This window comes from Hyaena hyaena, unplaced genomic scaffold (assembly GCF_003009895.1).
Source record: "Hyaena hyaena isolate Hyena2069 unplaced genomic scaffold, ASM300989v1 scaffold_255, whole genome shotgun sequence".
NCBI lineage: Eukaryota > Metazoa > Chordata > Mammalia > Carnivora > Hyaenidae > Hyaena > Hyaena hyaena.
Window position 1 is genome coordinate 42074 of NW_024080888.1, and position 15664 is coordinate 57737.

General features: G+C 33.7%; 1 protein-coding gene across 1 annotated transcript; it reads right to left on the bottom strand.

The window, feature by feature from the left end:
- Positions 1–263: 263 nt before the first annotated feature.
- Positions 264–858, bottom strand: LOC120240616 (60S ribosomal protein L12-like). The gene has a single exon (XM_039245382.1). The coding sequence runs from the start codon at positions 856–858 to the stop codon at positions 301–303; it is 558 nt and encodes a 185-aa protein (XP_039101313.1). The 3' UTR covers positions 264–300.
- Positions 859–15664: the final 14806 nt, after the last annotated feature.

Here is a 15664-nt window from a genome sequence, read left to right on the forward strand (position 1 = left end):
CATGAATTTGAGCCCTATATCAGGCTATGTGCTGACAATGCAGAGCTTCCTTGGGATTCTCTGTCTCCCTTTCACTCTGTCCCTTCCCAACTTGCGCGGTCTCTGTCTCTCTGAAAATAAATAAATAAACTTAAAAAAACCAATTTCCTTTCCTCATTCAATACAAAGCATGAGTTCATTCAAGTATTGTTATATGTAGATAGCAGGCTTTGGCAAAGCATATCATGATTACTTTTCTTTTTTTTTTTTTTTTTTTTGGTTGTCAATGATCCTTTATTAAAATATTTTCGTTTGTAGTTCTTATCTAGCCGGGCATTCCAATGCACCACTATTGATGTCATCTATGATGTCATGAGGGTGGCGGCCATCAACATTGCAGCCTACAGACTGGGCGGTCCCCAGAATCTCTTTAATGGTCCCAGAGAGTTCTCTGGCTAATGATCGGTGCCGCATCTGTCGGGCAATGTTGACAATCTCATCAAAAGTGGTATTTCCACTGTGCTTAATGTTTTTCTGCTTCTTTCTGTCTCTCAGCGGTTCCTTGAGGGCTTTGATAATCAGGGCGGAGGCAGATGGTACCACTTCAATCTGCGCTTGTCTGTTCTGAATGGTCAGTTTCACTGTAATTCTGAGACCCTTCCAATCACCGGCTGCCCTCGCGATGTCATAACCAACCTTTTTTGGAGACAGACCCAGCGGGCCGATCTTCGGGGCCAGGGCAGACGTGGCACCGACTTCGCCGCCGGTGCACCTCAGGTATACGACTTTGATCTCGTTGGGGTAGAATTTAGGCGGTATGGTGGAGGCGGTTGGTGTCAGATGAACCCGGATTTGGGACGACTGAAGACTGTTGCTCATGATTACTTTTCTAATCATAATTATGAATTTTAAAGCAGGTAAAAGAGGTAAAAAGTTATCTGTTTTCTTTACTGAACAATTATTATAACTAGGCTGCAAGTACACACTCATTTAATTGCCCACATTTGACTGGAAATATGAGAACACTAAAAGCAAAAAGAGTTAAATCAGTCAAAAATCCCAGCCAGAATGTGGTTAAGGTATTTGGATACCTGAGTACCTGAGCCTTAAACACTCTGCAAAAGGAAGACATCCATGTGGAATGCTGCCTAGGAGCATAATATTAAGTGACATTATTTCCTTAAAGAAAATCAAGAAGATATTTTTAAATGGTGATCTTTTCCTCTGAAAAGGATTTGTGAAAAAATAAAAACCTCATCACTTGCTCTCATTTGTCTCCATAAAGAGTAGATTGAGAGATGCTTTCTTAAAATTCAAAATGTTTTAAGTTTCAAAAACATTAAGAGAACATTGATCATTTGGGGAAAACAAATCAATCTCCTTGATATTAGTTATGAAAACATTTTAGCTTTGATAATTTTTTAAGTGTGAGGACATATTTCCTCATTTTTATAAGCTATTAGTGATATTTTATTAAATATTTATCCCATGAGACTGTGTGAATACTTCTGAAGATTATAATTTTAGTTACCCTTTTCATGACAACAGATATTGGTAATTACTAATTATTATAACATAATATAGAACAGAATTTTTTTTTAATTCTGGACAAAAACTCCCAAATGTCTAAATTAAAGAGTTATGGAAACTTTAAATGTATATTACATGACATTCATTAGGAATCATATTCAAAATTAGCAACAGAAACAGATATTAAAAGATATTATCTCTTGATCTAGTGCAAAATAGTGTTTTGCTACTTTTCTGAGTTTCTTACTGCTAGTATTTCATCTTTGCATATGAAACACTTTTGATCTCCAGTCTAGATAGTCACAAAAAACTAGTGAGGTACCTTGCCTTGCTAATTTTTAACATTTCTGATAATTACGTCTTTAGCTCAGTCCCTTTAAAAACCATATAGATATTTATGATATTGAGAAAAGAAATTAAAAACATATGGTCATGGGTAAGGAAGCAAATTCTGGGAATAAAATCAAATTATAAAATTTTAAAGCATATTGACAGTCTCCTTAACAGGAAGTTGTGTCCTTCTTAGGACAATTTCTTGGAGCTTCTCTCAATCTGCTAACTTGCGGACTTGATTTATAGATGAATGGAAATAATAACTAGGATTAGAGATATGTCAGAAAAGAATATCTCCAAAATAGAATGACAGCTAACAGACTGACAACAAATTCAGGATGACTACATAATTTTGCTTATAATAATGTGTTCTCAAAAATGGTGATTCAAAATCACTAAGAAAGATGAACTAAGTATCCTGTAATTTTTTAAATTTTAATTGGAAATTAGCAGTGATTACATTGTAGTAAGTGCTTCATTTAAAAGGATACTTTTACTTTTTTAAGTTTATTTATTGTGAGTAACAGCATGCAAATGTGTGCATGCATGGGGGTGGGGGGAGAGAGAAAGAGGGGAGAAGGAGAATCCCAAGCAGGCCCTGCACTGTTGGCTCAGAGTCTGATGTGAAGCTAGATCCCACAAAGCAAGAGATCGTGGCCTGAGCTGATATCAGGAATCAGAAACTTAACTGACTGAGCCACCCAGGTGCCCCAGATACTTTTAAATTTTATTTTATAACAAACACATATTAACACTTGAACATTTAAGGTTTCAAGTATCTTGAAAAGTAAGTTACATCCCACTATCCATACTTCAGTAGTATAAATAAATATTCACTTAATTTAATTTTACATTTCATTATCTATCATTGCATTTTTACTAGGTGATAAAGTAGATCAATTACTTCTCTGAAGGTGGCACAGGAATGCAATATATTCGAATATATGTCTGACATAAGTGATATATAAATATGGTGCTCTATTAGTCTGAAGAAAGTTACTCATAAAAAGCTCACATCCATCAGACTTTCTATGTTTAACTATGTTTATTTCTATAGGAAACTTATCTTGCTTTAAAAATGTAGGCTCCTTACAGGCAATATTTTTGAATTTTTCACACTGCATTCAGGGACTTTCTGTCAGTATGAGTTTGTTCCTCAAAAGTTTTTAATATAAATGTAAAAATAATGTCTACACTATGTAAAATGAGAACTTATGTATCTGGCATTATTCTTAAAATGCTATTATACACATTCAATTTTATAAATATACCAAATCAACTATTCTCTAAATTTACCATGTACTTTCTCAAATCTATAAATTTCCCTCTTCTGGAATCATCCTATAAAATAATCCATCATAAAATGGCCGAGTTCACAGATCACTACCTCTAAGATTGTCCTCTATACTCTCAATCAGAAAATTGTTCAGGAAAAGCCTAAGACCAGATGGAATTTTTTCCTGAGCATCCTCATAGTGTAAATCAATAAACATTTTTAATAGCATCTTTACTGGTTTAAAAGTGGGCTACTTCTCATATAGGATGCTTTAGTACAGGGCATGCCATCATCTTAAAGCATACATCTACATGCAGCCAATAAGTTACAGTCAAAATGCAGTGTTTTCTGATAGTTAGACTTCTCTGGGGATATACTGTAGACTATATTAAGCAAAAGTTGCTCCTCAAACATCTGAGGTTGTCTTGGAGGCACCCTGAGAAGATTGAGGATTGCCACTTTATCCATGGCTCCCAGAAAAGTCATACATTTTTGATTTTGTAAACTTAGTTATTCATAAGATTTTGTTTAAAGCAAGGATTCAGCAGTTAATAGTACAAAAAACCATTGATCCACAAGAATGGATGGGCTGGCTTTCCACGAAGCTTCTCATAGATTTGGGGCAGGAGCAAATTTGAGATTATACTTCTAGCCAATAACACTGTTGCTAGTAACATTGGATTTATATTCCTACAGACAGTGGGTTTGGTGTGGTGGTGTCTCCACTTCACTGTGAGTAACATTCAGCTTTTCTTATCCAAGAAAACACAATGATTTGATCATTAGAAAACAAAGTAAAAATCAGCCTTTTCTCAAATCCATGTAACAATGTACAAGATAAAGGGAATTTAAAAAAATAATATTTTGAACCTCATTTTCATTTACATCACTTCAAATTAAGTTTCTGAAGTAATGGAGAAGTTTTGGAATGTCCTAAGAAAAATTCCTGTGCAAAACAGTTAAATGGAGAGAAAAAGGACCTTCAGATTGGCTCAGACCAAAATTTAAGGAGAAGAAACAAAGATGAAGTGGATAAATTCAAAGTAGCTTTCTAGCTACTCTAGTTAGTCTGGAGAGCAGATTCCATTGACAGCTACTCCACCCTTCAGGACCCTGGAGGTGGGCCCTGACTCTAGCTGGGTGAGCTAATTATGAGGTGACACTGGCGTTCAGGGCGGGGACAGTGACAAAGGGCTATAATATACTTAAAAACATGCCTCTACTGCTATTGGGCTATATTCATTTAAGTGAACTTCTCTAAGCCACCATTTCTTCATCTGTAAAGCAGTTCTAATAGCTTGCTTCATAGGGTTAATATGAAAAAAAATTTTTAATTGGATAATGGATAGAAAACTATAAATGATAGCTATTGTTATTTTCATCGTTTTCATTAAGTTTTGATGAAGAAGCATCTTCTTTCAAAAAGTCCTTTTGAATAGGGGAAGTGGAGGCTGAGAAAACACTGGAGTCAATTTCTAACTATTCCAGAGGTTATATAAATACTACATAGGCAAGACAGTAAGAGACTAATAAGAGTAGGTGGCTTGAGAGAAGAAACATTATGAGAAACAGAAAGAACTCTAATTACTTTCCATATCATCCAGAATAAAATTGAAAACGCTTATGAGTGCCTACAAGGCTTGGCAAGAGTTGCCTCTCCAATCTGTTTCTTGGAGTTTACCTTTGACCCTTCTATCCCTTCGACCAACTCTGCTTTGGACACTTAATTCATTTTCTTTCAAAAGGATTTTCATGTTTCTGACTCAGGATATTTGTACTTACTGTTTCTTCTGACTTAAGCATTATTGCACCATGTGTCCATACAGCTGGCTCAATCATTTTTTCCGGGACTATTTGCAAATGTTACAATCTGCAAGAGATCTTCCCTGATCACAAAAGAGCACCTTTTCTACCTCATGTTACTCTTTCCATTTTTCCTTTTGTATGTTTAAAATTTACCACTTCCTAAAAATTTTATGCTTGTTTAGTTTTGTTATCTCTCTTCCCTCACAAGAAGTCTCATGACGACAGAGACTTTATTTCATTGTTGTATACTCAAGGTGACAAACAGTGTCTGGCTATTGGCAGTTGCTTAGAATGTGTGTTGAATTAATGGGTTAATTTCATTATAATCACTTGGCACCTGGATTGGCTGTTGAATATTCATATTTTAGGATCAATAAATAATTATCATTGATTTTTAAAAATCAAATGAAAAATAACCTATACATGATGAAAAGAATAGAAATATAAAGAATATAAAGAATAAGAATATAAAATAATAATATAGGTAGGTGTCCACCTAACTCCTAATTTTTGGATAATTGCTTATGAGAACAAATAAACTAAAAATATTGATCAAATGTGTTGATTTTTTTTAACTCTTGAACTATATTCTCAAAATCATGAGACAAGTAGCTATTAAGGTAGTAAACATGAAAATATATTACTTTCAAATGAAGCCTATAATAAGATTTTAAAATATCACAAATACACATTTAATACAACTCTCACTTAAATTTTTACTAATTTTATATTTTATCACTTCATCTAATTTTAATTTTACAACATAACAGCATAAAATTTTAAATAATACAGCAAATATCTGATAGTCATACATGCCAAATCGCTGGATATTTAAAAAATTTATAATTTGTAATGGAATATAAAAACAGTTATGTTTTCATTATATATAGTCAGTAGACATGAATGTCAAAGTAACTAACAAGATTTAATTATATTAAAATAAATGAATATGAATGATTTGAATTAAAATAATCAAAATTTTTAGAATCACATATATCAACTGTACTCTGTTCGTTTGCTTGTATAGTCAGTATAATAGAAACTATTAGAAATGTTATTCTAAATCAAATTATGCAAATCACTGGCTAATGTAATTATAACTTATTCTTAAAATAGAGCAGGTAGCATCCAGAAAATGGATGTTGCACTACGAGTTATTTACGTTAGCCAGTGATTTACAGAGCCAGTGCTCTCTGCCTCTCAAAAATAAATGAACATTTAAAAAATGTAAAAAAAAGAAGATAAAGATATAGTCAAAATATGAAAAGGCAAAAATGAACTGCTGTATTTAAGAAAACAGAATTTCTGTTAAACTAGAAAGATGTTGCTTCAATGTATTAGTAATGATCTTTTTAAGCATAGTATGTTACTCAGAAGAAATATTTTGACAACATAGGCAGCTTGAAAACATTAGGTAATATTTTCATTTCTGTTTGTAGGGCAAGAAGAATACAAGGGAGTTCACTACAGGTGGAGATAAAAGCCAGAAGCATACTCAATCATTGGCTCCTGCTTCTTCAATAATACATGCTACTTATTTCCTTTTTCAAAACAGACCCACATTTTTGTCATAGTATAAAAACAATGAAGTTTCTCTCTTATAATTCTATTATCTTTGTGCCACAAAAGAATGGTGACATACATTATCTGAATTTCAAACATTTATTCATAGCATAAATCTGTCATGATTCTGGAACAAAGTATTTTCCCCGATATTTAAGAGTCTTTTTGGAGCTTGCCAAATCATCCCTTTGTCCTCTAGTGGAGCGCTGTAATAATGTATTTGTGAAAATGATATTTAAGAAATGACAGCAAGGTTGATAAATTGGTACTGGGTTATTGTCATTTCTTATTCATTTTTTCCTGTCCAATACCAAAGAAATGTAATGGGAAATAGCTTTTTATCCATGTATCAGGAAATGAACCCAGTCTACATTGACTTTTAGCTAAGAAATTAGGTATAGGGCTCTTGGATCATTTTGAGATGTCAAGCATGTGAATGAAATTATAAATTAGAGTGATATAAGATTGATTTTCTACAATTATATCAGTAGGTTCTAAAACCACTGAAGAAGTCATATTATATTCAAATGGCAAAGATACTATTTTAATTCAAATATAGATTTAGACTTTTGATTAAGTAAACCAGTGGTTCACAAAAGAGTCATCTAAGCTTCTGTTAAAATACAGAAAACTGGAGCCCACCTCCAGAATTCCTCATTCAGTCATTCTGGGATGGAGTCCAAAATTTGCATTTCTAATAATCTTCTAGTAATCCTAATGCTGTGGTTTAGGAGACCATATTTGGAGATACACCAAAGTAAATCATTGACAGGTGAATCCCTCAGAAGCTAAAGAAGCACTTGTTTCCACATAAAAGGCTTCATTAAATCATAAATTTTGTATTTTATAGGAAAATATTTAGTCAGATATTATCTACAATTTTCAGCCAACATAAATTATTTAAGACATGAAAATGTAAGGATAAGTATGGAATTTAAAATTCGTTTTGTTACTTTCATTCTTCACATATCAAAGGATTCAAGAGTGAGTCAATGACTCACTGATTTTGTTTAGGAAAGATATATTCACTGACCCGAAGTATTGTCAGCCATTTTTCTATGCAGTGGTGACTGAGGCTGGGGAATGAACAGTCACTTGAACAAAGTTAATCAGGGAAAGCCTTTAAGGAGTTGACATGACATGGAATATGTAAAGATGTAAGTTATGAAAAGATCTAAGAATAGAGTGAGCAGCAGTTCAACGTCCTATAGTAAGAACAAGTTTGATTAAGCTTAACACAGTGTGTTCCAGTTTGTTAAGAAATGCCATATAAAATGCTTTTTTGACTAAAGATTAAGATTGGTCTAGAGGTTTCAAAAAAAAAAATTAAGAGTAGCTAGGAGAATTTCTGAATTTAATGATGTAAATTATTAAATACAGATTTAATAATCTGATCTTCACAGAATAGTAAGACTAAGACTGAACAGAATTTATTTAGCAAGTGTATGTTGAAGTTAGTCATAAGCACACTGGTGAAGATTCCTAAGAGATCGTCTGGTTGCTTCGGCAGGACTGTTTGGGAGTTCATGTTATATTGTCAAACCCAGAAAATCAGTCTACCCAATTAGAACTGGGGGCATTCTTTCTCTAGAATTTGAACCTGGAATGTACATATATAAATATATATAATACAGCCTTAAAAATGAAATATTGCCATTTGCAATGATATGAATGGAGCAAGAGAGTGTAATGCTATGTGAAATTTAAGTCAGCCAGAGAAAGAGAAAACCAGTATGATTTCATTCATATGTGGAATTTAAGAGACACAGCATGGACATGGGGGGAAAAGAGAGAGAGAAAGGCAAACCAAGAAATAGATTCTTAGAGAACAAGCTGATGGTTACCAGAGGAGAGATGGTTGGGGGGGGGGGGTTGGAAATGATGGGTGAAATGGGGATGGTTAAATATGTGATGGGGTAAAGGAGCGCACTTGTCATGATGAGCACTAGATGTTGTATGGAATTGTTGAATCACTACATAATATACATGAGAGTAATATAGCACTGTATGTTAACTGGAATTAAAATAAAAACTTAAAAAAAGAATTAAAAAATGGTCTATTTATATTTTGGAAACTATTTTATACAGCATTTAATTAAATGACACATTTTTCTATGACAAATGCAACTGGATTACTTATATATTTAGGATTAATAAAAACTTGTTTCCTTAGTCTTCTTGAAATAATTGACATATTGTGTAAGTTTGGCTGTAGTTGTTGATTTGATGCATTTACATATTGAAAAATGATTACCACCATAGCATTAGTTAATACTTCCATTATGTCACATAATTACCATTGCTTTCTGGTAGTGAGAACACTTTAGATCTATTCTCTTAGCAACTTTCAGTTGTATATAATACAGTATCATCAACTGTAATCACCATGCTGTACATTAGATTCCCAGAAATTATTCATCTTACAACTGAAATTTTATACTCTTTCACCATGGGCTCCCTACTTCTCTCACTCCCCAGGCCTTGGCAACAACTATTCCAGTCTTTGGTTCTAAGTTCGGCTTTTTGAGATTCCACATAGAGGTGATATTACATAGTATGTTTTTCTGTATAATTAATTTCACTTAACACAATGCCTTCAGGGTCCATCCATGTTGTCACAAATGGCAGGATTTCCTTTTTTCTCATGTCTAAATGATATTTCACTTTACATATATGCCATATCTTCTTTATCCATTTGTCTGTTGACAGACACTTAGGTTGTTTCCGTATCTTGGGTATTGTGAAAAATGCTGCAAAGAATATAGAGGTACAGATATTTCTTTGAGGTCCTGATTTTAATTATTTTGCATATATACCCAAAAGTGGGATTACTGAATTATATGGTAGGTCAACTGTTTAATTTTTCAAGCAGTTCTATACTGTTTTCTATAGTTGTTACACCAATTCATATTTCTACCAACAGTGCACAAGAGCTCCCTTTTTTCCACATACTTGCCAACATGTATTATCTCTTTTCTTTTTTATGATAACCAGCCTAACAGGAGTGAGTTGTATCTTATTATGATTTTGATTTGAATTTCCTTGATGATTAGTGATGTTGAGCACCTTTCCATGTGTCTGTTAGCCGTTTGTATGTCTTCTTTGGAAAAATGTCATTTCAGTTGCTCTGTCCATTTTCTTATTGGGTTATTTGGGGACTTTTTCCTATTGAGTTGTGTGAGTTTTTTAAAAATATATTTTGGATATTAACCTCTTATTCCCCTTATTAGATATATAACTGGAAAATAGTTTCTCCCACTCATAATTGGCCTTTTCATTTTGTTGATGGTTCCCTTTGCTGTGCAGAGGCTTTTTAGTTTGATGGTGCCCTACTTATTTTTGCTTTCAATGTCATATCCAAAAAATCATTGCCAAGATTGACGTCAAGGAGGAAAACTGATTCTAGATAAGCAAAAGATTTCACTGGCACAGATAGTGGAATTTCCCAACAGCTAAATAGAGCTGAATAGCTCTGAATTTACAATATTTAAGAGTAATCTGTCAGTGTATTTTATTTTCCAGAAGAAACTAAAGTGTGTAAATTGAGCAGGTTGGTTAAATGGAAATTGATTAAGGTATTAGTTCTAGAAGCTTGAGGTATGTCAGGTTTTGTGAGACAGTTTTCAGAAAACACAATGACTTCTAGATTCCTTTTCCATGATTATAAATAACATCTACAAACTTACAAACCCATAAATGTCATTTGGGTGTGTGCCACCTAATTAATTAAAATCATTGTTCCAATGGTCAAGAAAATTGGAATGTAGTTATAATTTTTCACCCTGAATCTATCATTTCATTATCTGAACTACTGATTTCTCTTCAATTTGTAAAATAAAAGATCTGAACATGTTAGCCCTCTAGCACAAAAATATCTATATATTTATCAACCTGAAAATTTGATACGTAAATACTATCCAAGACACTGTTGATTTGGGGTGTTTTATTGACATTGATAACGTGAAAATTTTATCATTCTGTCTTCTGTATGTAGGCAGCTATCTCAGGATGAATATATGGAATAAATCTAGGTAAATGAGATAATAGATCCATACTATCCATATACTTCACACTGAGTCTCATACTAATAGTAAAATAAACAGCCATGGTTTTCTGAGGGCAGGCTGTGTGGCAAACATCGGGCAAGGATCTAAAAATTTATCTTTTAATTTATCCTCATGATAACACTAAGAAGCAAGTATCATTATCTTTATATTATAAAAATGGAAACATAAAACTAAAAATTCAAATGAATTGTCCAAGATCAAAGAGCTACTAATTTGTACGACTGGCGTTTTAATCTAGCTCTCTTTGACTCCCCAAAACGATGCTGTTTTCACCTTAATACTTTTAAAACATAACTAAAACATCCTAGCACAATTGAAGAATGAACCCACAGTCTCTGGCTAATGAGACCACTGCTTGGTTTCTGCCCTTTTGTGATTTCTACTGCAAAGAACTTCAAGGAGAATACTGTATGAGAAATAGTGTTGACTGTGTAAGGCACTAAGCTTCATGAGAATTTTAAGACACCAGATTTTTTTTCCTTTTTGTATTCCCTACTCAGAAGCTTCCATAATAAAATTATTTTCTTAAAGCATATGGCCTTTTTAAGTTATCTTTCTCATGAGTTAAAAATGTTTATTGTGAAGAATAACTTTACTCGCATTCCATATGTTTGCCCATCTCAAGGAGAAGTTCTGCAGATTTTGTCTGGAGCTGGTTGAAGCAAAGAATTATGTTTCCCCCTAATACCACATAATATAGGCATTGGAAGAACACAGGAATATAAAATATCATGAAACAGAGGAGTCTGGAGTTGGTAGTAGGCACAGCCTAACTGGGGATAGCAAAGATCACAGACTGTCATTGAAGGAAACAGAATTTCAGAAAAGGCACCCATCAGTAATTTACCCATCTATTTTATTCATAATTCTAGTTAACTATTAGTTGATACAAATTGTTTTGAGGATGGATAAAGAGGACAGAATCGTTTCCAGGGGAAATAATGCTCATTTAAAGTACTATGATTTTTTTGTTTGTTTGTTTGTTTCCTCCTCTTAAGTCATGTCATGGGTTACGACCTGCCTCTGTGGTAGTGCTAAGGAAACAAGTGGTCAATAAATCTTTAACATTCTATCAACTAGACCCGTCTCTGTGTTTATGTTTTACAGGGGACCTCAAAAAGCTACAACAGCACCAGCTGGGTAGTCTGTGCCCATGAGAGTGTCTTGGTACTGGAAATAAATATAATGATGCCATGATGTCAGTTCTTATGATAGCATAGAATTTCAATCATGGGCTCCTGGGTGGCTCAGTCTGTAAAGTGTTCGACTTCAGCTCAGGTCAGGATCTCGCAGTTTGTGAGTTTGAGCCCCACATAGGGCTCTGTGCTGACAGCGCAGATCCTGGAGCCTGCTTCTGATTTTGTGTCCCTCTCTTACTCTGCCCCCTCCCGCTCATGCTTGCATGCTCTCTCTCTCTCTCTCTCTCTCAAGAATAAATAAGACATTTAAAAAAATTTTTTAAACATTTTCAAACAAAAAATCTGTCATTTTTTAATTATGAAAAAAGTTTTAAAAAATATTATATCTTCAGATTATATTTTACATTTATAAATAGAATGTTGAAGTTTCATTTGGCACAGAGAGGCATGTATACTTTTAATCAAAAAAATCAGGGGGTTACTATGGATTGATCTGGGTGGAAAAAAAATCTTTACCCAGAAAGCACTACAGGTTCAAGTAGGAACATTTAGATTCTTGAGTTCCCTTTGTTTTATTCATTGATATTCATTTTAATATCAATCCCAGCCCAGACGTTTTAGTGGCAGTTATAATTGTTTTACAACTGCCTTGGAAGCTTGTCATATTGCAGCACTTACAGAGATGCTATCATAATAGCCTGTCTCAAGAAAGCTTCAGTGAAGCCTTAAAATTAAAGCTCGGTTGGCAAAGTCACAAATTGATAAGGTACAAGTGAATTGGAAATTCACCAGGTAAACAAAAGCTCCAAGTCATTTAAAAACAATGAAAAATAGGTCACTGCTTTCATTGTGTCCTGATGCACCAGAATTCTAAAATGTAACCTAGTACCTTCTTACTAAGGACTTAAAAAAAAAATCTTCAGATGTTTTTAGGCCATATGACAAAAACACATAGTTGTGCCACACACACACACACACACACACACACACACACACATGAAAAATGATAATATGAGTACACACACAGTCTTCTTAATGCCTTCCAAAGCCTCCTAAATCAGTTCAAAGGGAAAGAATCTCACCACCAAGTACTGCCAGTTCTAGTGAGAGAATTGTTTACTGCATGCAGCAAAACAAATAGACCATGGCCAGGGGGGTATCGAGTAATCACAGCTCTTTTAATGGCCTATCCATATTACCTCATGACAACTGTGAGCCCAGCACCTCCAGATCTGTGTGATGTGGCTGGGTCACTGTGAACCTGAATGATCTCATCTCCTAGGTGTAGGTCTAGCTGTTTCAGCTGGCTGTGCAGTGTCCTTCAACTCATTTGGGTAGATGACACAGGTGGTATAGATGTCAGATAGGTTTTTCCTCAGTGTAATCCTTTTTCCTAATAGTGTTATTATCTTCCAAATTTGGTGATGAGACTATAGCGAGTTTTCTTGTGATGCTTTGCATCTTAAATTCATCCTAAATACCTCTCCTGCTTGTCACCTTGTCATGTGCTTTGAAGATAGTGCACTGGGCAGTGTTCCCAATTTATGGTAGGAGAAAAAGGGCTTGGTCTTTGCTCATTTTAAAAATCTTGGCCCAATTAGCAGCATGATTTGGATTTTAATCAAATATCGTCGATTTGGACAAATTAGTAAAATCGTATTTTCACCCACGGCACTGGAGAAGTCACTGGAGCAGTATTTATAAAAGTAGACTCTTCATTTACATATTGAACAGTTGCACTTTCAACCTGAAAGTCTACAAGCTAGTTTATAATTTTCCTGAGACCTACATTTGAATCACATACCTTAAGATGTGCAAGAGTGAGTTTCTTAGCTCGTATAAGAGCAAAACCAATGGGTTGATATTCACTTCTCAGTACTACTTATTCTTTGTCTATGTATACTTGTTTTGTGGGGGTAAAATTATATGTTCTGATTTAAAAAAGGAAATTCACAGAGGTTCCATCAATCTTTCTTGCAAAAATCAAAGATCAAATATCAAGAACCCATAGCAAATATATCTTAATAATAATTCTCTCTTCTGAGATTATATTCAACCTAAGCTTCCTTCTTACACAGCCCTCTGGTAACCATTACAAATTAATAATAGGCAATGAGAGATAAAATATATTTGCCATCCCTTGTACACTATATATGTAGAGGCACTAGCAAGATCTCCTTTATTTTGATATTTTCCTTTCCATTTTAGTCTTTTACAATCTAAATGTTATTCATAAAATGAAAGAGGTTAATTGCATTAGAAGAGAGCTAGAATATTTAGAAAAAGGAGAAATAAAATTATTCCAACCATAAATGATTTAATGCCTTCAATATTAGCATCTTAGCTTTTAAAACCTTCTTAGAAACCTTTAATGTGAAATAAGGTGCTGAATGGTTATAATCTATACAATACCCTTTGGATGTGAGTATCCATTACTTCAAATTTAGCATTCAATTTAACATGCTCTTACCTTTTTAAACTTCTTCCAGAATTGCACCCTCATTTAAAGGCACCTGGGAGTCATTATTGACTCTCTTCCAAAGCATACAAAATTAACCTTATTACCCCTTTCAATGTGATTTGTGGGTTTTTATATTTGATAAATATCATAGATTTAATGTACGTTGGTTATGGTTAAACTTGATCCATGTGAATGAAATCATAGCAATTTAGGCATTTATACAGAGAGTGTTGGGTATTTGCTTTAGGTCAACTTAGGGGAGTTCTCTAGGCCTTGGCCTACAGTGCCATGACTCTACTTGACTCTAAACATTTTTTCATTTAAATTGTTAAAATGTTTTATGTATTTCTGAGAGAGAGAGAGAGAGAGAGAGACAGCATGAGCAGCGGAGGGTCGGAGAGAGAGGGAGACACAGAATCTGAAGCAGGTTCCAGGCTCTTAGCTAGCTGTCAGCCCAGAGCCCAATGTGGGGCTCGAATCCACGAACCGTGAGATCATGACCTGAGCCGAAGTGGGAAGCTTAACCGACTGAACCACCCAGCTGCCCCAACTCTAAACTTTTAAGCACACCTTTTAAGTTGATATGAAAGACAAAGAAAAAAAATTGCCAATTTCAAGAAAAGAAGCAGACGAACATACACTCATTGACAAGTAAGTTTCTCAAAGATTACTTAAACTAAGCCAGAGATCTTCCTTAAAGAAAAATACTATATGTAGTCCACCTTTTCCAAGTCATAACATTTTTAAATGCCATGCTTTATTGAAGAGATTTTTAAAAGTACTTCTTGTCTTATTGTTACCTTATTCCATAGAGAGCCAGTGGGATTTCTCAGTCGAAATGTCAAATTTATAATTAGGATTCCTATGATATAAAGTTTATCTTAGTTAAAGACACAGTAACTTTTTAAAGATTTGAAATCTGTAATACACCAATTAGATAACTCTTCATTGAATATTTCACATATAAATTAATTGTAAACTACTTTTTCCCTCTGATTTCCTAATAAAATAATATCTTGAACAGTGAACTTTAAGATTTGTAAAGCAAAAATTACAAGACTACATATAATTTATTTAGATAAAATATTGAATTTTGCTTAATTCCCTTTAATATTAAGGGAAATATGTATTATAACAGCCTAATCATTATCACTAAAATAGGGGTCACTTGTTTACATTTTAAGACATAGTAGTCCTTCAATACAACTTTCTATTCATCTGATGTTTCTAGTATCCAGAACGTTATTGTACCTTTCAAGTAAGCTGATTTATTCCTTTTTCAGTTATAGAATTAAGTCCATCATTTAAAATAATAAGGCTTAATAATTTTTAAAATTAACTCTAATGATTAATGTTAACTCTAAATAGAAACTTTTAAATGTCATGAGAACATATCTATAATCAAAATGAAAAAGAAATCATCCTCATTTCTTGGATTACTAATAAAACTTACTACTGTAATTGCTTCCCTTTCATCAAATAATCTATTTCAATGGTCATAACCATTGTT

Excerpts from the sequence above, each read along its gene's own strand:
- LOC120240616 (XM_039245382.1), bottom strand. The coding sequence starts at position 858 with ATGAGCAACAGTCTTCAGTCGTCCCAAATCCGGGTTCATCTGACACCA.